Source organism: Lonchura striata, chromosome 2, assembly GCF_046129695.1.
Source record: "Lonchura striata isolate bLonStr1 chromosome 2, bLonStr1.mat, whole genome shotgun sequence".
NCBI lineage: Eukaryota > Metazoa > Chordata > Aves > Passeriformes > Estrildidae > Lonchura > Lonchura striata.
Genome location: NC_134604.1, coordinates 49098278 through 49122762, shown reverse-complemented (window position 1 = coordinate 49122762; position 24485 = coordinate 49098278). Strand labels below are relative to the sequence as shown.

Here is a 24485-nt window from a genome sequence, read left to right as displayed (position 1 = left end):
TTTGATAGTGGAGTGACTTGAAAATACTCATCAGTAAACTACCTAAGTGATGTCTCTTCTTAACCTCTCAGCCTCTGTCCCCAGGTCAAGGCTGATGTGGCTCTCTTTGATTTCTAGTGGACAAATATGATGTTTGGGTCACTACTAGCTGAACACAGGTAGGCACATACTCATTGGGGAGGTTCTGATTACTTTTTCCAAGAAACCTCTACCTTCATCCTTTTACTGTGCTGTTTCTTTTTTCCATCATCCCCAGTGAATATATTCAACACACCCGTTTGGAGTTTTTTTGCTTTGTAGTAGAAAGAAAATGTTTGTGAAGGCAAAGAAAGTGCTTACCCATGACCCTAGGAGTTGGCATCTTTGCAGGTACAGGAGGTCACATTCTCAACAGTGCCAAGTTAGCTACATGTCACTCATCCAGAACAGGGCTCAAGAGCAGGATGGACTGGAGGAGCAGATGAATGGAATGGAGAAGGTCTTGTGGTAGCGATAGGGAGGAAAAATATGTCTAACTATATTTAGTATAAGTAATCATACTACCCACAGGAGCTCTTCAGAAGTGAGCTGGGTCCATTCCAGCAGTGTGTATTTGATATACAGTTTGGGAAACATGAAGGTAACCTCATCTATACATACTATAGTGACTGATATGCTGAAAAACTGACTGTAACATCTACCCGGGTAGTTTCTCCCTGCTTCATGTAATTTATTCTTCTACATAAACCTTTTATTTTCCCCCATACATTGAGCAAAAACAGTTTTGCTAATGTTGTGCTTCCTCTGTGAAGAATAAAATTTTGTTTACTAATCTCAGCTAGGTATTGTCAGTAAGCTTATTGGTCATTTAAACCTTACAGACCACACCAAATTAAGCTAACACCTGGTTTGTTCCATTCAGTATACCTACATCTTATTTTGAGTGTTCTTGTAGAATTTAAGAAATTCCTCTTCTGTATAACATTCAGCTTACTCAGAGCACAAAATACAAGGTTGTATAAGAAAATTTATGACATTCTAAAGATCCTTGGTTGAGGACACAAAGCTTACTAGTGGTCTTAGCCACACAACTTACACTTAGATTAATTGGAGCTGTTTGACTGTCTTGGACCAGGTAATCATTGTAGATCCCATCCAACTGAAATATTCTGTTCTATTTTCCTCAGCTGTGACTATTTCAAACCTTGTTATGCAAATCACAAATACATCCACACTTCTTCTGGCAAATTGCTGCTCAGGAAAGCATAACTAATTTAATGCATTAATCCCTACCCCTGAAGCACAAACATCTATCACCTGAGCTAGGAAGACTGTAGTTACGCTTATAGTCTTTCAAGTTGCTGTATCAGAGTGAGAAACAATATGCTGTTAAATGCACATGAAGCCTGAACATGTTTTGTCTGCTAACACGGTGTGACTAAGAAAATATGTACAAATTTACCCCATATATTTTTTTCTTAACTTCAACTTTCCATCTTTACTTAGGTTGAACTTCATAGCTTATATATATATATATATAAACCATGAAGTTTATATATATATATATATAAACTATGAAGCTTACATATATATATATATATAAAACCCCTAGTTATATTCAATGATTTCTTGATTACTGGAAGTAATAGTAGTATTTGGTGTGTTGTGCATTCTAACTGGTCTGGGAATAACAGGTTCAATATTTGTGTTAAGATTCATAGCAGTTTTCCTTAGAAAGGACTCTGAGTATGTTCATAGTGCTTTCACTCACAAACCTACTAGCCTGATGCATCCAAATGAGGACCCAGTTAAATACACCTCAGTTGGGAAATGCCAGGCACCTGGCTGCCCAGTAGGTAATGCTGTATTGGTCCTTTTCTCACATTTGAGAATCATATCTGGCTGGGGAAATATTCCTTTGCTCCGCTCTTGTTCAAGCTGCCAGTGCTGGAAGCTAACCTGCCTGAATTTGCACTGCAGGAGGAAAGAAATACATTGGAATGCATTTGTTTCAGTCGGCTCCTTTTTGACATCCCAAAGAATTTCCAGGCATAAATAAAAATTACTGAAGGCAGCAGCAAAGCAGGGTTCAGGTTGAGGGATGTGAATGATTCATGAGCAGGGACTGTAACAGGGAAGAAGAATGGGCTTACAGAGTGGTGTTCACACACCTCGGCAGTGAAGCAGCTGACAGCTTGACTCGATAAGCAAGGATGATCCCGATTCAAAGCACTGCGAGACACAGCGTGAGCACGTGTTAACGCCGCACCGTGTTCCAAGCACTGTTTTTAATCTGAAAAGCAGTTTTCTTGAGAATCCAGCACAAAAAAAAAGTGGTGTTCCAAAAGCCAGGAAGTGACTCTCTCCCAGTGAAATCAACATGCAAATGTAAACATAGAAGTTAAAATGTTGGCCTCTCTCAATTTGGTGGCTGCAGTTCCCTGCAGCTTTAGCCAGGATGAGTGACTGGCTGCACAGCATGCATGTCTTTCCATAGGCACTTCTGTATTTCATCTAAATGCTTTCTGGGGGAAGATCTGACATTTAATTTCTGAAATAGTACAGTTACTTTAAAATTTACATAGCCATTGTTGTAAGAAAAAAATCATCACCCCTTGTCAGTTTCTGGCAACTCAAATAGTTAGATCACAGATTCTAATCCAATTCTTTATTAAAGTGTCAAAAGCTTCAAGGACACAGGCCTGGCTGTTAAAATCCCAGTATAGCTTCATTAGCACCAACTTTTTAGTAAACTTTAGATATCCTTCACTATTCAGGTCTGTTGTGACTGAATTTATTTGCAGGAACCACAGCTCTTGCCAGCCACAAACATCAGTGCCCCATTTCCACAAAAGTTTATAGCAATTGTAGTAGCTACTATCTTTTACCAATAAAATACCATTTTAGCACTACAAATGTTGTGATAGTTTCTAATGTGACCTTAAAATAGTGTTGCTTTAAGTGCAGTTCTGATAGTGTTTATCAAAGACAAGGTGGGTAAGACTCAGGCTAACAATTTCAGCTGTACAGGACAGGTGATGCAGAAGAGGAGTAAATACATGCACTAACACTTTTAGGTCATGCACTTCAATAGGATTTTACCATATTTTTCTTGCATATTGTTCTTACCACTATCCCTCTTGTCTGTTCCCATCATGCCTTTCCTTAAGGACAGCATTGTTAATACAAAGCCTTAGTCTGGTGAGAGGTTAATTGCCTGCAGTTTCAGTAAATTCCTAACCCAATTCTCTACACTGAACTAGCCAGAAACAATAGCATCAATATATGTCATTAAACTAAAACAGGGTGGCAGGGCAGCTTGCTTTCTTTTTAGAACTGTGACAGGACCGTAATGGTAGCTTATGTTATTACCTGATGCTTTGCAAAGATCAAAGTTGGTATTTAATTTTATGGTAAACAATTTTCAACCATAAATTTTTAAATTTTTTTAACATTTACTTGTACAGTAAATGTATTTTTACAGTACATACCAACTTTTAGCATCCAAGCTTCAAGAATTAGACTCAATGATCTTTGTGGGTGTCTTCCAACTCAGAATATTCTGGCATTCTAAAGGAAAGCTTTGATGCCCTTGGTGAGCATGACAGCCACGTCCCTAGGAGCAGCAGGTGGCAGTGCTGTCTGCTCTCCATTTTTAGGGCACTGCAGCAGCACAGCTGGAAGAAGCCATTTCATGAAGAGCATTTAATAGTTCAGGTTCCTGCAAACAAAGGGACTTCTGCCTATGGGCAGTGCCAGCTGGCCTCACCAGGATGGTATTAACTTACCCACCAGATTGTAGCCTTCTTTCTTCATGTGAAATTCCTTCAAATCACGCATATAGAGTTTGCTCCAGTTTATGTAGCAAGGAGTAAAGGTATATAGGAGTACAAGTGACTTTTCTGTGCTTTTCATTTTAACCCAAGATTCATTTGCCTAAAAGTGAACTGTATATCTTTACTGATTTTGTTGGCAGCATCCTCTGGCAGGCAGAGTTGCCACACTAGAGTTTCTCAGCAGTAGATTAAGTAGGAGTGTCAGTGACAGGAGCAAACACTCCTGCAATGAGGCTTTGCCACACACCTAAGGGCTGGTCAGGCAGGCAGTAGATGGGATGTCTGGCCATGCCTTTGTCTCTCTGTGTCTGCAAACTCTGCTTGTGGGTCATGGCTTCGAGGTCATGGGAGACCAGTTGGCTCATGCCAGCAGGAGCAGGATGGCTCAGGAGCAGGCTGTCTTGCAGACAGAGAACTGAAGTGGTCCATGACCTAAACCAGAGAGTTAAAGTTTAGGCAATGTAGATAACCAGGAGTCCAAAACCAGTGCTCACCACCTCACCTACTGCTGATTATCAGCACAGACCTACCAAATGGGACATCTGCTATCTGCAGAGAGTGAGTGGGGGCAGGACTGGAGGAAGAGCAGGGACAGAATGACAGCCACTGCCTTAGCGTGTTGGAGAGTGATAGGGAAAGGAATGACTTGTTGCAAATGCATGATGAGAGTAAGCCACAATACCAGGCCTTCATGATGAGTGTGATCAAGTGGCATTATCCTTCTTTTTTTTAATTCTCCTTTTTCTTCCCCACCATATTTTTAACAACCAAGATAAGAGTAGAATAAATGAAAACAAGATATGTGTTCTATGATCTCTGTTATCCCAAGAGGACTCACATAAAGTATGAATGAGGTCACAGGAAGTAAGATAAAAAGCATAACTATAAACTGAGAAAATAAGTGAAGTAAATTTTTCTTTAAAAGGATGAGATGTGAATCACTGAGGTCAACACTTTCAAGACATGTTAAACTAGATATCTGCATAATCACCAAAGCATTTCTGTCAGCTTCTTTATTGCATAAATATGGATCTAGTTTTGTTTTTAATCTGAATTCTTCAAATGGCACATCTGAGTTATTTGATGCAGTGTTAGCAAAATAAAGAAAACCCTTGGCCTCTATGAAAACAAAGTGGAGACATTTGAAAGTTCCCTTCTGAGATAATATCAAAAATTTATTCCTGTCAGTACGGGTGTCATGTGAAATGCTTTTTTCAGAAAGGGCTTTGATAATTTGGTGAATCAGCTGAGAAAGTCAAGGGCAGACAGAAGTGGGAGAAGGAAATAAACAGAATATGCTGACCCAATGTTCACTGCCAGGATGGAGAAAATGAAATACTTTGTCCATTGTCCTGCTTTGGACTGAAATGGGCTGCATCTGGCAATGCAATTGCATCTGCGCTGCAGTCTGGGGTAAACTGACAGTATTGGCACAGATCAGCATTACATGAGTGAAATTAAATTAAATGAACACACATATACAGAGGTCTGGACCCATCTTCAGAATTTTTGCTAGCATTTTCAGGGAATCACAGAAGAGTTACTATTGAGTCCAACTGTTATATTTTGATATATTTTGACATATTTTGTCCTTTCCTGTTCTGTGTGTCAGTTATTACTGCCCTTCCCACTGAATTATTATTTTAGTACTCACAGCCATGTATCATACTGCTGAATCAGGATCACAACAAAACTTCTGAACAGAAAATACACAAAGCCCAGCAGGGAAAAATATGGGAGAGTCCCATCTGAAGTAGAGGAACTGTTCATTTTATGATGTTTCTGCAAGCTTCAGTGCTCTTACATACAAATGGAAAGAAGATGCTAATGTTAAAGGGCAGAATGAGGAACAAGTTAAAAAATAAACAATGGTACATGTCACAAGAGGTTGTCAGTGCAGCCCTCTGACTAGTTAGCTCACAGAGGCAGTGAGGTCTTTTGAAGCTTCCTCTCCTTCTTTAATCAGTCCCTTTAGAACAAGCAGATCCCAGCTTCAAAGGCTGCAGAGCTTGGCAAAGAAGAAAGCTGCTTGCTCCTCAAACCGTGGATGGCAGCTTGATGTCCCACAGTGGTGGTTCCCATGTGAGGCTGCCCAGCTTCACAGGGTGGGTGTGGTTGCACAGCAACTCCTGTGCTCAGATGCCTTTGAAGGGTTTATGTGTTCTCCCTACATTAGTATTGATCCTCTCCATTTTGCAGGACTTACAAAGACTTGAAAAGATACTTGGTAAAGCATACTCCTTAGCTTGATCCCTCCCCCAGAAAGTTTAGAGGAATCCACAGACTTGCTGCATTCGAGCTAGTTTTGTCTAATTCTTTGAATAATGTTTCCTTAATTAAAGTGATTGTTATATTTTCTTAATAAATGCCTTTACTTTTTCCTTTTTGTCCTACCTACAAGGCTTTTCTCAGAACTTACTGTAGCGTTTATTTTGTCCACAAAACACTTTGTTAGAGAACATCATTAATGACATTTATTGACTCTGGGGAGACAGAAGGTTAAGTGCATTTCAGTATTTTCCAAATCTGTGTGTATTGGTCCTGCAGCCTGTCATTTCTGGAAAAGATTTCCAAAGGGGGGAAACAAGTCCCTAATACAGCACCTCTCCTCCTCATTTTATCTCAAATTTCCCATTTCTGCACTACTGTATTTTAAATGTGAACATCAGTTATATTTCAACAAAGCTTTACTGTTTGCTATACTTTTCTTCTGATATATTAATGAAATTGTATATCTCAGCATACACATTTCCCTGCTGGTGAGCCTGCTTCCTCTATTTGCAATTGCATTTCCATTGTGCTTTAGCAGCTACTTGGAAGTGCTGCAACCCCATTTGCAGTACAAACCTTTAACCTGGAAATCACCTCTGATATGTGATTTGTTCTTATGGGCTTATTTTCGTGGTGTATTTAGAGACCAGCTATGCCAGCCTAGGAAGTTTTCAGAATGCGAAGCAGGTCATGAGCAGTGTGTCTGGTAATGTGTCCATGAACAGCATGTTCACAGATACTTCTCTGGTCTTCAAGAAAATATAAGTCAAACAGCAATATTAGTATCTGGCACTGTTCTTGTTAAAGCCATTTTTCCAAGTACTATTGAGTTCAGTTAGAGCTAACTCAGGCAGGATGGGTGAACTTGGCAAATTGTGAAGTCAGAAAAAAAGGAGGCATAGAATGAATCTGAAGAGATCATTCTCAAAATCCACATCTGCACGAAGACAGGATAAGAAACCTTAAACTAATCCTGTCAGATTGGGGTACTACATTGGTAATGATTCCAGTAAAGGAAATTCCACAATATTCTTATGTACAATATTTTAATACCCTTCCAGTTATAAAGTTTTTTCACATCAGTCAAGAATCTGATAAATATTCAACAGATTCCTTTTTTTTTTCTTTCTTAGCAGATAAAGCAAAGTTGCTCAACACTCTATACTTCTAAAATATGCAGATTGTATTTTTGCATCATGTACAGAGGCACACTTCCATGTTAAAGCTATGCCAATCTGAAGGTCAGATGCTGCAAAATGAACTACCCTACATTTTTCCCCATTCAGCCAGCCCTCATGTGATTGTGATGAACTAGTCAGAGGACAAAGTGGAGAAGTGTTCAAATAAATAATAAAATTTGTTTCCTGGTGATTTAATTTACTGGATTAATCCCTAGGGAGGGCATCAGACAAGTGCCAGTGGTTGGACTGGTTTAGCTGTGATGTGAAATGGAATAGCTTCCCTTTTCCAGGATAAATAAACCTCCTAACACCATGATTTCTAAGACTTATTGTTCTTAGGTTTCTCTGAATAATTTCCATTTTTCTGAATACTTTCCATAAATTGTATATTTAATGTATTTCTCTACCCAAATAGAATTTAAAATGTTTGATTCAGTTATGAGTGAGCCAGCAATCAGAAGCATAAAAGAGATCAGTTGTTCCTCATATGCTCTTCTGCCCAATTTTCCTTGCCTAATCTGTGTGTGCTGTTACCATGACTTTTCCTTCCTGTGTACTAATTGTTCTTACGAGATGGATGGATAAACACAAGTGTGTCACCCTGTTCTGAGCTCTTTCAGTTTAAGAAATTTGGATGCCTTAAATTCAGTGTGGTCATTCCAGTCTGGACCTTTCCCTATGTGGTCACTGCTCATGTGGCCGTCTTGTCATGCTCAGTTTTAACTTAAGACATCATCTAAATTCCAGAAGAACCTCAAGCAAGAGTTTGTCTAGATGGGGTAGATAATTTTCTTCAAGTTTCCTTCCATTTTGCTCTGTGTGTACACTGACCTACATTGAGATTAGGTATATGACAGATTCTCAGTCTTTCCTGTAATCAGAGCTCTTTTGGGGTTAATGGCTTCATGCAAGTATAATTTTGTGGCACTCTAAAGGAATAAGATGTTAAGATTTGCTGTATTCTTTTAGATATTTATAAATTTAGATTTTTATAAATAATGTATATTTCCCAGTATAGATTAACTCCTGATTTACATTCATATATTTCTCTCAACACATGATCTAGAATTCTGAAGCTTTTTTTTTCTTTTGAAGCCATCTCCACCTGAAGCCATGTAGTCAACTGAGAATTTAAGTTTTTACTCTAATTGTTTCTCATTGTTATCATTGGAAAAATGGGAAGCCTGAGGATACAGCAACAGCAAAGTTAAAACAGTAAAAATCCCAAATATATGCAGCATTATAAATCTCACCAGTTGTTAAAAACTGCAAAGTTGGAGTTTGTGCTAGAGTGTGCTGTGGATGAAACCCACGCTGTAAAGAAGGGTGCACCAATGATGGCTCCATCACTGACCTGAATCCCACCCCAGGCTCTGGTAACCTGTGTGTTGCTCTATCGTTCGTAATCAGATCCAGCCTGAGATGAGCCAGATTGTTCAGAAACATTCTGAAATGCCTGATCTGAAGCTAAGGATTGCCAGGCATTCCTGTCCTTCCTGTGAAGGCTCTTGTGTGTTTCTCAGAGTCCAGGAGCAACAGAAGCCTATGGACAGACTCTGGACACGCTGCCCTGCAGGCTCAGAGATGATGTGGGACCTTTAGGCAAGTTCACTCCAGGCTTCTTTGTGGTGTAGTGACATGGAGGAAGGAATCCCACTCACCTTCCTGTGCTGCCCACCCTCTTGTGAGAGCTCTGTCAGCTTTTGAAGCACATCTTTCCATAGCCTTACAGGAATGGGAAGGGAAGGGAAGGGAAGGGAAGGGAAGGGAAGGGAAGGGAAGGGAAGGGAAGGGAAGGGAAGGGAAGGGAAGGGAAGGGAAGGGAAGGGAAGGGAAGGGAAGGGAAGGGAAGGGAAGGGAAGGGAAGGGAAGGGAAGGGAAGGGAAGGGAAGGGAAGGGAAGGGAAGGGAAGGGAAGGGACGACTGGACTCAGTGAGTAAGCTCACCACACATCTTACTCTGTCAGAACACAGGAATGCTTCTGGGGCCTGGGAAGAGAAGACCTGTGAGGAATCAGGGGACCTTACTTGATGGGAATATTTAAGGACTTGGGGTATTTTTCTTTCCCCGCCTTTGCTTTCTTCCTCTTCTTTCCCTGCCCCACAAAAATGTGCTTTTCCAGTGTCCTTGTGAGACGTGTCACATTTTATTCCCACACAGTCATATATCTCATCTTTTCTCTCCTCCTTCACTGTCACCATCTATCTTTACTAATTGACTTTGACTGAAGAGACTTCCTAAATTTGCACAGAATAGACAAGCATGAGGAACTATGCCTGGCCCTTGCTAAAACAGGAAGGGGCAGTGCAGGGCTTGGCTGGGCTGGGCAGGTGGGGCAGAGTCCTGTTGCCAAGGGTGAGGCAGCAGGAAGCTGTGGAGAAAATCTACTTCTCTCCATCAGGAACCCTTCCTCTTACCAGTAGCTGAACACAACAGAAGCAGCAATGGGTGGATTAGGCTAAAAACCACTCAGATTTATTTTTTCTTTCACAGGCTACATGGGCAGCAAACTGTCTCTTATAAGTTGCTGCCAAAGGCAGCTTCCTGCTTTTCTTTTGTGGTGAAACAGAATTGCATTGGCTCTGCCTTGTGGATCGCTGGTGGCAGGGTGATTTACACCCTACTGCAATTGTGCTGGCAGGATGGGCCATAACATTTTGCTGCTCCTTCATTTGAGATTCATTTAATTTGATGGGGGGAAAAAATGTACCTCCTGTCTTTCTGGACTCCTCAGCCACCCCTCCCATGTTTATAAAATACCATACCAAATCAAGGAAAGAAAAAGGAAAATAAATGCCCAAAGAAAACTTAGACTTAAAAATAGGCTTCAGAACTGTCCAATTTGATAAAGAATGGAAATAGCCATGTTGCAGAAATAGAAAAATCTTCTGATTGTGGAAAAGAAGAATAAGAATGGTTTATTTCCTTATTATATAAACCCCAAAGTCATAGTGATGCCATTGTGCCATGCGAGTAGTTACCAAAGTCAGGAGGATAAGCTGTGTGAGCTGGTGGTACCACTACCACCATCTATTCTCACTAAATATATTGACCTTTTTCAATAAATAAATGCAAGAATCGAACATCACATTACTTCCCCCTGGTGTTCCTGCAATAATTCAAGGCCATACAAGGCCTTGAATTCCCTTCAAGGAGGGACATCTTCCAGATATTGCAGGGAGGGAAAAGGTAAATAAAATACCGTCCTCTACATCTGACAGTAGGTTTCATTTTTTGGTGAATAGTTTTAAACCCTGCCAAGACTGAAGCATCAACATGATTGATCATTCCTATAATTTTGTGAAAGTAGTTCTTTTTCTTGATTTTTAATTCTTCTTGCATCTGGCTGAATCTACTATGCTGAAGATGAGTAATCATAGGGAAAAAAATAGTGTCATTATAAATTCTAAAACCCAAAATTCTTCAAATGCTACTTATGCAAAAAGGACCAATTTAAATCAAATCATTAGCTTCTGCTTAGATGCTCAATTACAAGTGTAATAATATAAATGTTTTATGTATTCACAGCTCTTGTGTTCAAATTTAACCTTTCTTCCATTTTGGCTGTTATTTCTCCCTTTTATAAATGTTGGTGTAATTAAGCCCATTTCCTCTTTAGAGGTGAATACACAATCACAGCTAGAAATTCCTCAGTATGTTTTACAGTCTGCAATACGTGATACTCAATCTCAGAGCTAATAACTACCATGACATGTTTTATAATTGCACCATAAATCAAAGACTGCTGCATTTTAAAGTGTAATTTCAGGCTGTTTTGCAATATTTCTTGGCACTTTTGGAAGTATAGAAGGGTGGAAAATGCATAATCTAGCTGGATACAACCACAGATGAGGAAAAAGCTTTTTTTGCAGTTGTTGGAGTGCTCCAAAAGAGCAGGGACATACTTGTCACTCACGGGACACCCAGGCTGCATCAGGGATGTCAATGAAAGCATGATGTCTGAACAGGTTTCTGTCCAGCAGCTAGGAGGGAGGGGTGGAAAGTAACTCATGGCAAGAGCTTGAAGAATGGGCACTCCATTAGCAACAAGTTCTCTGTGGATTTTTTAACATGACTCATTGTTTAAATCCTTCCAGGAGAGGCCATGTTTGGGAGGGACAAAGCTGAGAGCAAGAGAGAAAGCATCTGCTCTGAAAGTTGGAGGAACAATTCTGTTAACTCACACAGCATCTTCCAGCACCTGTCTCAAGCCTTCTGCAGCTGCTTCCAGATAAATTATGGACTCCCACAAAATTAGGTGATTTTTTTTTTGTCCCAAAACCTGTTTCTGTTTGAAGAATGCTGCTTTATTTTTCATTCTGGTTTTGCTATATATCCTATAGGTGTTGTTTTAGCCCTTTCAGTGCATACTTTGTAATGAGTCTGATAATTTCTTAGGGATTCCAAATCCTTGAGAACTAGTATAGATGCAGAAGGCTTTTTTTATCCCTTAATCAATGTTTAAGCTAGATCTTGATACTGTATCTCCCCACTGTACCACCACCACAGCCTTGCTGGGACCCATGATGTCCTGACATCTGGCCTTGCTCTGAAGTGATCAGGAGCATCAATTTGCTTGGTACCTTTCTGTGTATGATGCACAGCATAGCACAGTGGGTAATGCCTCATTTGCACCACTGGAGTTCAGCTGGTAATTTAATTAAAATTGCCTCATGCTTCACATGTGCTCTCACCAGTTTGGTTTCTGCTTATCAAACTCTTAATTTATGCTAGTCAAGTTTTATCATCTCCCCAAATAGCACAAGTCATGTAATGGCATCTGGCTGCATTTTAGATACATAATATAGACATCATGAGCTGCTCTTTGATTAAGAGAACAGTGTGTGCTACAGGCTGCCACAGGCTGCCAAAAACAAAAGGTAGTTATAGAAACTGCAGGTACAAAAAACATTTGTGATCTCCCACACCCACTGCTATTATTCGTATTGGAGATAATTGGGAGAGACATTAATGGTTAATGGCTCAAATATTTGGCCATTTGCAGAGGAGCAGGGTGCTATGCTGGGACAGGGATTGCACCCATCAAGGGGAGGAGATGAGTTTTGGGATATTTGATGGCAAAATCTCTGATCCGGATTAGACAGAGGGGGAGAACACCCACCACTGGAGATTCTGGGGTTTTAGCCAGATAAGATAGAAGGTCGATAAGCAGCAGGCCCTGCAGAGGGGGGATGGTGTTTTTTATCATGCCAATTGCCCTCCCTGACACTTCTGACTTAGGTGTAAAACTCCCCACCTTTGGGAAGGTCACATTTACACACAGGCCTGAAGCTATTTATCTCTTTTGATGGGGCATAACTGGTTCAGCTACATGAGATGCAGCTGTCCTATCTTAGAAGATGTCATAAACTATCAAAGACACTCCCAAAGCACCCCCACACTCATTCCGTGGTCCTTCCACCAAAGGTCTCCATGTGATCCAGTGTTGCAGCAGAGCCTGAGGCTGCTGCAGAAGACAGGGTAAAACTGAGTGCTGGCATCAGTAAAACAGATAAAGCTTGTAGCACTGGTGAGAGCTAAAATGAACATTGGATGAACAGGAATTTCATGGAACTGTGGTGTCTTCTCATATTGTTGTAGACCAGGCCTCTTCACACTACTCCATAAATTATGCTGTCTTGAACATGATCCTAAGGGAATATCCCAGGTATGTCTGGTGCCTCTACCTTACAGTTCATTTAAGCAAACCAGCATTTACATTACAAGTTAAAATGAACCTTGAGGTCTTGCCTTTAGGAATAGCACTGCTAATTTAGGAACACAAGAAGGGCAATGTAATGCAGTGCACTGACCAGCACATTGACTCCTAGCAACCTTTACCAGAACATGGGCGGGAACTTCCAAGATTTGCTGTGGGAACTTCAAAAAAAACAAACAAGGGTGATAACTTCTCAGAGATTTCACTGCCATTGCCACTAGTTGTGCAAGTAAGTGAATAAGAGAACTACTGTAGGCTAGAAATTTCTAGGATGATACCGTTTGTGATGCAATCATTGCCTACATTGCTACACACAGCATTTGCTCTGTGTTATTGCTAAGATTCTCACCTTTTCAATTAATTATTTAATTGTAATTAAATAATCCAATAGAGGGAAAAGGAGCAAGTTCTGAACTTATAAGTTGTTTTCAGACTGCCAGAAACAGCAGAGTCTCTGTAAACACAACACACTGGCACCTGTCTCCTGTTTTCTCATTTAAGCACAGGCTATTAACAAAGTCACTTCTTAAAAGCTGGCTTGGAGAAAAGGAAGCCTGGACTCTGTATTTTGTCATAATTTTTAATATTTCCTTGGAACAAAAGAAGCATAAGGCTAGGGCCAAAATTGCTTTCAGTTGCAAACATACAGCTTGCAGGTGTGGGCAGAGTTCAGCCTAAAATAACTGGAGGCAAAAGAAGGAAAAAAGCAGCTTAAAAATCTGATGTCAGCAGGAGAAAATAGACTCTGTGGGGCACTGGTTTTCTAAAGCCTTGTTCTGTAATCAACACAGCTCATTACTGTAGCTGCGTGCAACGCTGCAAATGGCATTTGGATGAACACATTTTGTCTTTCCACCACGCTTGCTAGCTAACAAATTGTCTGCCCAAATTGCTGAACCATGAGTATTGTGTCAAAGAAAAGGAAAGCAGCAGATTCCCTTTGTCAGGGTGGACAGGCTGTACCAAACTCTCAGTCACTGATTTCCAGCCTTCTTCTGTTTAGACCCCTAGGAATTCTGCTGTTGAAGTACAGGACTTTGTATAGATGCCTCTTCCCCCTGCAGTGATAATCATATTGCTTTTTGCTCACAGTCTACAGTGTACACCTGGGCCTGAGGTCTGCAGACTACAGTTTGGAATTTGGTTGCCCAAGCAAAGGTTTCACTTCATTCTTTTTTAAGCAAAAAGTTGCTTTCTCATGATAGTTCAGTCCATACATATTAGTAATGTTATTATTGCAATGCATGGGACAGTCCATCCTGCAATCAGGACCACAGGAGGAAATGACCACGTATCTGAGATCAGCTAGCAGCATGTGACTGCACAGCACACTGCAAAGCTCATCACAGGTTCTGGGTCCCATCTGAATTCATTTTGGAGTCTCATCATGGCATTAAGGCAGTGGGACTTCCATCTCACTTGAGGAGGAGAAAGAAATGAGAAACAGAATGGGGTTATTAATGATATCTCAAAGGTAATGGGAAAAGAGGGTGGACTTTAACGTTTTGAATATCTTTTATTCAATATGTATTTTTTTGGTGGTTGCCCAGGGGAGTATGGAGTCTCTGTCCTCAGAGATATTCAGAACATAACTGGACCCAGACTGCTCTGGGTGGCCTTGTTAGAGGTCAGACAAGATGGTCTCTGGGGGTCCCTTCCAACTGCAGCCAATATGTGATTGCACAGTTCTGCAATTTAAATATTTTCCTCCAATTTTCTGAGATAAGAATGAGCTGAAAGAACAAAACTGAAAGTTAACAAAATCTTTCCCTTTATCATCCCAATAAATTAACTTCTATTAACCTTTCTAACCACTGCCAACCTTGTCAACCTGAGAAATCTCATTATGTTGGTTGGATTTTATCAGCAGCAAAGGTAATTCAGGCAACCTCTGATGTTTTCCTCAGTGTGGAAATATGGGGGGCAAGGAAGAAGCACAGATGCACATTCTGGTTCTCTGTCCCTATGGGGTCAGGATTTGTCAAAATAAACCCAGGACCTAGGACACATACTGGGATGTTTTATGCAAGTTATACCTGCATGGGTGAGGAAACTGTATCATACCCATAGAGAAATGTGTGGGAATAGGTTCAGTAGCTATGCTGAACAGCTGCTCATATTTAAAACAAAGACAGGACAAGGGTTAAATGGAACCTTCACATGATGCAGGTTAGCCTGTACAAAATTAGTTTCTATTTGTAGGGCTGGGTTTTAGGAAACCCGGGCCTCAGGCTCTTTGGCTGTATCCATGAACTGACTCATCACTGCTTTTATCATTTCAGGCCCTTTGTTATCCAGTGCAATTTTTAGCATCAAGTTATGTACCAGCAGATGATACTCCAAAGCAGAACTGGCTAAAAGCATGGGCAAAATAGGCAAATGTCCTACTTAGAGCTTGCTAGGGAACAGCTGAGTCCCTCTTCTCTCATGTTACCTGTCTGTACTCTCCCAAAATTTCACACAATACTGCTAGCCCTACTTCTCCCTCCCTCTGCTTGTGCTGCAAGATTTAATTTTGTATTTCGTAGGGAATGAAACTCAGTTATGCCTGACTGCTGAGAATCACAGAGCTAACTCTGGAGACAGGCTGGACCAGTTCAGAAAAGGGTCTGCACCCCCAGCATCAGGGCTGGCCATGGGAGGAGAAGGACCATGCACCCAGGGACAGGAGAGAGGGAAGGACACAGCCTGAAACAGGACCTTTCAGTAGTGGTTAGAACCACTCAAATTGATGTTTAGCTTCACCTCTAGACCCATGCTGTTATCTACCTGGAAGCACTCGGGAGTTTGATAAGCCTTTACAAACATTTTTTGAGCTATTCTCAGTAAAGGGCTGAGGTTTCTAGACTGTTTTAGGCAGCACTTATCATGGAAGTGCAGGGCTGCAATTCCGAGATTTGATGCTTTGTTCCCTAACCCAGGTGATTCCCACACTTCAGGCATTGCTACTTATTTACTAATTTACTTCAGAATTATTCAGTGGCCCTTAGTCATTCTCCTGTGGGATCTGCTCCCTTCCTGATGGTCTAGGCAGGGATTTCTCACTCACTAAGTATTGCTAACACAAGTGATTCATGCTGTTAAAACACTGCTAAGTGCCAAGAACTGCCTTAATCCAGTTTATGGTCTGAAATTCTTATGGCATACATTTCTCAAGTCTGAATTGTATGTGTTAAAGAGGAAACATATAGCAAAAGAAGAAAAAAAACCCCAAAGCAATAAACAAGTTGTTTAAGCTAAAACAGCCTTTGCCATCTTCTAGTCTAGTACTGGATTTTCCCAACCAGTAGAGCTATCCATGTATTACTGTGGTTCCACACAGCTCTCCATGCTACCAGATGAATCAGTTTCTATCTGATAATGAAGTATCACATGTATTAATTTACACAACACGTAAACATGACTTGCTAAGTCCTATCACACGTGTCCCAGAGATTTACAGCGCGATCAGTCAGAGGAAAATTGAAAGTGAAGCAAAAAGAACACTTACAGGCAGAAGAGGAAATGGGCATGACAAGATGCGTAAGTGGAAAGGCCTAATATTCCTTCCCCCCCTCAGACAGACACACATAAATAGTGAGAGAGTGAGTTCCCCTGCTCACTGGCCACCACTCCTTTGCTGCATCTCTCTGGGACGTGCATCACCCCTGCAAGATGTGGGCAAAGGTACTGTCTTGTTTCCTTGCACTGTAAGATGCAATTCTCTATTTAAGTTTTCATATCCTCACTCCAAATGCTGCAGCTGGTGACCATCACACAATGGGATACGTGGTTCACCTGCTTTAAACTGCTTGTAACTGCTTCCTCAAAATAATCATAATGCTTCACTGCAAGTGTGGGTGAGAACTTGTGTGTAATGGTGGGTACAATTCTGGTCACCAATGCTAGAGAAAGAGGAATGCAATGAAAATATACAAGCATATTAGGGGTGAGTCCATATTGTAGAGGAGAAAGCAGCACAGTTTGGTTTGATTACCTCAGCAAAATGAAGGCCAAAAGGCAATACAAACACTCTGTATGGATATGTGCAGGGAAGTAAAGGAAGGGGAATGAAGAGGGGATATGAAAGGAGATAATTTCCAAAGAGAGAGAAGAGAAATATTCATTACTGCCAGTATAAAAAAGAAACTGTGTATATAGATTGGTTGTAAATAATGTGTACCTCTATATTGGGACATTTCTAGTGGTCCAGGAAGGAAAGTTTTAGATCATTTTCTAATACAGATACTAACAGCAGCTCACAGCCAAGAAGCAGGTTGAATTTGCATAATGAGCCATTGCTCAATAGGAGAGGAAAATAAATATATATAATTCCCAGATCAGCAGGATCCAGGAACAAGGAGCCACTGCTTTTCAAAGAGGCAAAATCTTGTCTTGGAGAAAAGCTGTGACTCCTGCTGAGAGTGAATTCAATGGGAGCTGGGAACTATGAGCAATATGTGCAAGGTAGTGCTGCCAACTTCTGCCTCCTCCTGAGCTCCAAGCTCAGCAAGATTTGGGATAGTAAGGCTGCCAGTCAGGGAGATTAAATCTTGCCTTCTTATGTGGTAGTGGGTGCCCTGGCTGGAAATGCTACTCTCTCACTGATTTCAATACCAACAAGTAGGTACCATGGGAAAGACAGGTGCTTTTACCCCTATTTGGGGGGGGTGTGTGTGTGTGTGAATAGTCATTAGGGATGGAGATGAGATGGGGATGAGATAGAGATGATAGAGATAACATTGCATAGTTGTAGCACCTGCAGTGCATACACTCAAGGGCTCAGGGAGAAAGTAGAAGAAATACAAAACAGAAAAGGATAATGATGAAAGCATAAGTAAAATATAAATAACACAGTGACATTTCTGGGAATAAAAAGGGGAAGAATTCAAACCTTGGTTTTGTTGATGAAATTCAAGTAAGCAGGAGCAGAAATGGCCAGTGTGCTGGACAGTAGCCCAAAAACTGAACAGGAAAAAAAAGAGGAAAGAAAATAGAGTGTTTATTTTAAATATAGAGAAATATCTACTTCTTCTTTTTCTTTATTTTTTCCCTTCCCAGACAGTTACAGGAAATTTTGCCAAGGTGATTAATGGTTTGAATGCAAATCAGTTGACAGATCAAGTAATTCAGAGAAGTAAACGAATGATTCTGGATACTCTTGGAGTGGGGCTTCTGGGTACCAGCACCGAGGTCTGCCACAAAGTGGCACAGTACAGCAAGGTAAGCTCTCTGGCATTCACAGCACACCTTAAGGTTTGCCTTTAAGAAAGCAAGGGAAAACTTGGGCAATGAAAAGGAAATTTTGCCATGGTGAAATTCTTTCACGGATGGGAAGAGAGAAATTGTGTTATTCCCACTGGAGACACAGTGAAACTTCAGTGCTCAAATTAGTTTTCACTCTGGATGGGCAAAAGTCTGTGTATCAGTCTGTATGCTAAGATCCCCCTCTACAAACACACCCAACTAAGAACCTCTTCATTTCTTTCACCTATGATATCTTTCTAAAAACATTGACAAAGTAAGCATCACTTATCACCAGCCTTTCAAATCCAGGAACTGTTAAAGAGATGGGGAGTTAGCAGTGGGTTACTTGCAGTCCATAAAACATAATTGTCTGAGGTTCACTAGCCATGAGCTTCTCCTCTAGTCTTGCTCTCCTCAAACTAGCAGAGTAATTGACCCTGAAAATAGGTCTTCCCAGCACAGGAGTGCATCAATGAAGAGGAGTTCAGCCCACTGTTTTATCGTTCAGACCTGCCTGGGTGGACTTGTGCTCCAAAGCTCTGTGTGCCAGTTAGTCTCTTCACATACAGAATTTCCCTTTCCAAACCAGGGTAGTTTATGCCCTTTTATTCATTTTGCAGCACCAGGAGGCCATCTATTGATTATTCAGGGTCTTACTAAAACATAGAAAACAAAATCCTTTAATGAGATGTTTTCCCCGACAAGATGATGACATCATTTAGGTTGGACTTGGTGATCTTGGAGGTTTTTTCCAACCCAGCTGATCCTGTGATTCTGTCAATGGGTGGTGAGAAGGGACGTCAGTGGCCAGAGGTTGTGTGAAGGTCCTGAGTGGCCAGGTGGGTGGTGTTGGTCTGCCCCCAAGCTCTGTTTGGGAGGAATAGGACATAAGCAACAGGAAACTGACTTGCTTTTCAGACTTCCTGAAAGAACAGTATTTTTCTCATAAAAGGGAACAGTTAGGTCCCCAGAGGACATGGTCTTCTCTCAGTTACATCAGAGACACAATGCACATTTATCCTTATGTTCAGGACTTTGAGTTAATTTATGTCAATTTGTTTCAGATCTACAGCTCAGATTTATCCAGTACCATCTGGGGCCACTTGGATTTCCGACTGCCTCCTGTGTATGCAGCTTTTGTGAATGGAGTGGCTGTAAGGGATGCTCTTTTATTTGCTCTGAAATCATATAAATTGATGCCATTCTTGCTCTATAGAGAACAGTATGTCCCAAAAATCATAGCTTATTCTGAAGCCTGTTACAAAACTTTTCTAGACTATTCTCCTAATGTGCTTCAACCTCGTTCCAGTGAGTCTGAACTTAAGGAAGAATATATGTATGATCTAATCAACAGCATCTCTTACATTTAATGTGGGACCTGGGGTTGTTGTCCAGTGTCAGAACTCTACAGCTTACAACCTGGTAACCTTGTAGCAAGGCTACAGCCTCGCTGTAGCTGTTTAAAAAGGCACCCTCTAACTCTAGCTCTTTTCACTCTCATATGAATTTTGTGCCAACTGGCAAAGTACAGTTACAGAAAAACACAGATGCACATATAGATACATACAGACATAATATCACAAGGCAACTTTCTCTTCAGTTACACAGTTTCCTACAGCCAGTGATATCTTTTGGACATGCACTTTGTCATTAAAGCAATAACTGACTCCCAAGATGTTTGTCTAAAATCAGATTGAGGTGTTTGAAATTGAAAGATGCACAAGAGGTGGGGTAGACAAATTTGGCAATTATGCAAAACTAGGAAAGGTGACCAACCAAGGAAATAGTAATATTAAGCCTATTTAAATTAGTGTGACAACAATATCAGAGGTCCAATTTAACAGCTCATTTCCAATGTAGAGAAAATTACCTTGGAAATGAGATCTGGTACCGCTCAGCTCCTAGCAGCCCTTATGATATTCAGATCTGGCTGTTAGCATATATATGATCAGTTTATATCTTGGTCACAGGTCAGCTGAAGCACTTACTGAAGACACCAGAAACACAGCTTACAGGGTATTTGCCACAACTTTCCTTATCCTGCACTGCAGGGCATATTCCCAGATGGCATCAAAGGTTTTCAAGGCAGACACTGCATTTTCTTCTATCTGTTTAGAAACAGTCCGCAAAAATGCATAATCACAGTATTACAGGGCAAAACCTGACTTCTGGGGAGCCTGACCACTTTCCCAGTTTGTCTTGAAATAAAGACATGGGTGAACAGATGTGAAAGTTCAGTTTTGAGGTGTTTTACTATGCTATATTAAAAAATGCTGTCCCTGATGCTCTCAGGTCTTTGGGGGTTCCCAAAACGTTGCAGAAGGAAGGAATGTGCCTGATAAGCAGTGCATTACAGACACTGACTGCACTGTTGGGGACCATATGCAGATCAGCAGCCATATGCCATGCTGAGAACACCTGAAACCTTCCTGAGCAGCTGGGCTCTGGGCATGGGAAAGAGCAGGCACCACTTGAGCCAAGCAGCTCATTCCACATTCAGAATGTAGTTTTCTCCTACTCCCAGCAACTCCAGAGAATCTGGTTTCTTGTGTGACAGGTCTTGTTTCAATGTGCTGAAAATTCAGGTTAAAGCTTCCTGTACATTTGCAGGCTTGACCCTGTTGACAGTGGATGGTTGCAGCACAGAAATAGCTCTGATGATATAAATTCCATTCAGCAGTATTTAACTGCTACAGTTTTGTGGTGCAAGTCCTAATAGCAGCATTAGTTGCAGCATTGGTGATGTAATTTCATTGTGTTTATATTTCATTATGTTTTGGGGAAAGAGAAAATTCACTGTTCACATGGTGGACCTAGACCAGCTGCTTTAATTATAGCAGTCTAATTAAAGTAGCAAAAGCCAACTGCAGAAAAAAAGGAATCATTGTCACACTACTTTCAGGCTGGTATAAGTTGAATTAGAATTATTCTCATTTGAAGCAAGATCTCTGCTGCATTGCCACTTCTCAGACAGCCATGTTGGGAGTAAAGGTCTTTAAAAGACTTTTGAAATTTTTGCTTTCTAAGGAAGACCTAGTTCTTTGGTACTTTTTTATACCAGTTACAGTAGTTTCATTTGACTGAGGCAACCTTGTAAAGTCAGAGTTTATTTCTATACCAATGCTTCTCTTTCCATTAGGTGCACTCAATGGACTTTGATGACACCTGGCATCCAGCCACACACCCATCTGGGGCTGTGCTCCCTGCAGTGATTGCACTCTCAGAGGCTTTTCCTCAGAAGAAAAAAATCTCGGGTCTTGATCTGCTCTTAGCTTTCAATGTGGGAATCGAAGTACAAGGCAGGTTGCTGCACTTCTCCAGAGAAGCCAGGAATATTCCAAGAAGGTACATAGAAATGTTAAAGTAGAAAGTGTCAATTTACATAGATGGCACAGTTATTAATAGTTCCTGTGCTGCTCATAGTTTAGAGCAAATTTATAGTCAAATATAAAATTATATTTATTATCATTTAATTTATATATTATTATAAATTGTGAATTGGTCAATGCTTTCAAAAAAATCATCATTAGCTAATAGATTTTTTTTGAAAGCATTGACCAATTCACAGTGAGGCAATAATCTCTCTACTTTGAATGTTTATAGATTTATAATAATATATAAATTAAATAATAATAAATATAACTTTATATTTGACTATAAATTTGCTTTAAACTATGAGCGGCACTAATGTTTCAGTTGCCTTCTGAGAAGGACTTACTGCAAGCAGTACTATTCCAGTTTTACTTTTTCCTATGGAAAAGTAACTCTCAGGCCCACACGTGAATGCTGAATGTGTATTTCTTTATGGTCCAATCCATTTCCCATGGCAATGAATGAAAGACTTTTGTAGAGAGTGAATTTGAGTGAGTTTTTGAAATCTGGTAATGAAAATACTTTTCTTTTGTCAGGTTTCACCCACCGGCTGTGGTTGGTACAATGGGGAGTGCAGCAGCTTGTGCTAAACTTCTAGCTCTCGACCAGCAGGAATGTAAAAATGCCTTGGCTATTGCTGCTTCCTATGCAGGTGCCCCACTGGCTAATGCAGCAACCCAAATAAAGCCCCTCCATGTTGGCAATGCTGCCAAGCACGGACTGGAAGCGGCTTGCTTAGCTTTACAAGGCCTTCAAGGAAACAAACAGATCTTGGACATGGAGTCAGGGATGGGTGCGTTTTATACAGATTACAACCCACAGACCCTGCCAATCTTGCAGTCCTACCCCTGGCTCTTGGACCAGCAAGACGTGGCCATCAAACGCTTTCCTGCTCATCTTGCAACACACTGGGTGGCTGATGCAGCTTCTTCTGTTAGGAGGAAGCTTGTGCAGAGCAGCGAGAACTTGCTTCCCCTTGATAAAATTGAGAAAGTCATTCTCAAAGTCCCTGAGGTCAGATACGTGAACAGACCCAGCCCAGCCTCAGAGCATGAAGCACGACACTCCTTCCAGTTTGTTGCATGCTCCGCTTTGCTGGACGGCAGCATGTCAGTCCAGTCCTTTGCCAGCGAGAACATCCACCGGCCAGCCTTGCGGGAGCTCCTCTGCAAAACGCAGCTGGAGCACCCTCCTGACAACACCCCCAGCTTTGACAGCCTTTACTGCGAAGTGAGTGTCACACTTCAGGATGGCAACACGACCAGCGACCGCTGCACTACCTTCTACGGGCACTGGAGGAAACCTCTGAAAAAGGAAGACTTGGAGAAAAAGTTTCAATCCAATGTGCATGGCATCCTGCAAACAGAAGCCATGGAAGGCATTATAGAGACTGTGTACAACCTGGAAAAAGTAGAGGACTGTTCTGTATTAAGTACATTTCTATCAGGACAGTCAGCAAGAGCACTTCCAAAGAAGCTACGCTTCTTTTGAGTGTTCCAGCCAACAGCTACATGCTCTTCACAAAGCCAGTGCAAAATTCATGACAAACTCTTAGTGACAAACTTAGTGCCTCAAGCACTTTTAAGTAAGACTCTGATAACACAACTATATTCAGTCCAATATTGTGAGTTTTGACTAAATAATTTGGTGTTTATATGTTCAGCTTAGTCAGGCTAAACAGAAGACCCTCTGCTGGCACAGTCGACTCCAGCTACCTTTGTACCTTTAGAGGCAGAGCACTCACTGCTTGCACACAGTGCAAAAATCTCCCTGCTCCTCTGCCAAAAATCTGTGTTCTGCTTCTCCTAAATAACTCCATACAGTATGGAAGTGCTGTGTCCTTGAAAATCATCATGATTAGAAGTACAGAGAATGAAAACCTTTTCACAATTATTTCTGTAGATTTATGTCTACAACCTCCTTGAAGAAGGTTATGTCTGAGCATTGACATTTGTGCTAAAATAAACAGAGCACATGTAGGGAGGGGTAGCACTCAATACTCTGCAGCATGTCAGATATCACTGTAGCCATTGCTCTTGCACTGAAGCAGCAAAGGTCTGCACCCGGCTTGATCACACGAGTGCTGAGCTTGAGGGACAGCTCCACATGCCTCATCATAAAGGCATTATTACCCAGCTCCACCTGTTGGCTCCCGTCTGCTACAGGTCTGTTCCTGTTTTATTCCCACCCCAGTTACACGAGACACAGAGCAGGTGATGTCAGTTCAGGTTACTTCAGGCCCAGCAGAGTGTGGGCTACACTACACAGGACAGGAGTGACAGAGACCTGTGAGCACCAGAGCACTTCTTACGAGAGACATCTCAGCGTCCACCCAGATAAGGAATTCTGGGAATTTTTTGCTCCTCCAGGAGTATAAAGCCTTGCCAGATTGAGCTGCTAAGAGAAGCTGCTAACCTTTTGTTCATATTTATAAGATCAAAGCATGTTGTCTAACATATAAAATTGTGTTCCTCAAGGCACTAAACAATGTATGCCAAAAAAAAATTACAAAATAAATCTAATTCATTTTACAAATTAATTTGAAATGACTTCATTTATTAGCACCAAACTTGTGTATTTTCCATATGTAATGCATTCATTTGTGCTGCATCTTGGTTTATAAGGTTGGTTTACCTAGGGGGCCCTGCAAAAATTTCTGAAGTCCATCAGTAATACTTGCTTAAAGACTTTCAAGGGGAAAAAAGAACCCAAATAACCACATTATTTTATTTTTCTTAGAAATCAGAATTGAATTATTCACCTATAATGATGGTAAACAGACTCATTCACAGCTACTTCACTTGTAATTGCAGCTGGGTAACAGCAAATATGAATTAGTGATAACCATTAATGATGTGATAAAACCCCATTGTCCATTCAATCTTTTTAAGACTGAATACA

At 41.0% G+C, this 24485-nt stretch overlaps 1 protein-coding gene across 1 annotated transcript; it reads left to right on the top strand.

Moving 5' to 3' along the window:
• Positions 1-16504: 16504 nt before the first annotated feature.
• On the top strand, positions 16505-23075 carry ACOD1 (aconitate decarboxylase 1). The gene is given in 7 exon segments (XM_021547996.3): positions 16505-16532; positions 16535-16621; positions 16624-16652; positions 18027-18188; positions 19277-19366; positions 21352-21557; positions 22121-23075. Coding segments are annotated over 7 exon segments (1557 nt in total).
• The last annotated feature ends 1410 nt before the right edge of the window (positions 23076-24485 follow it).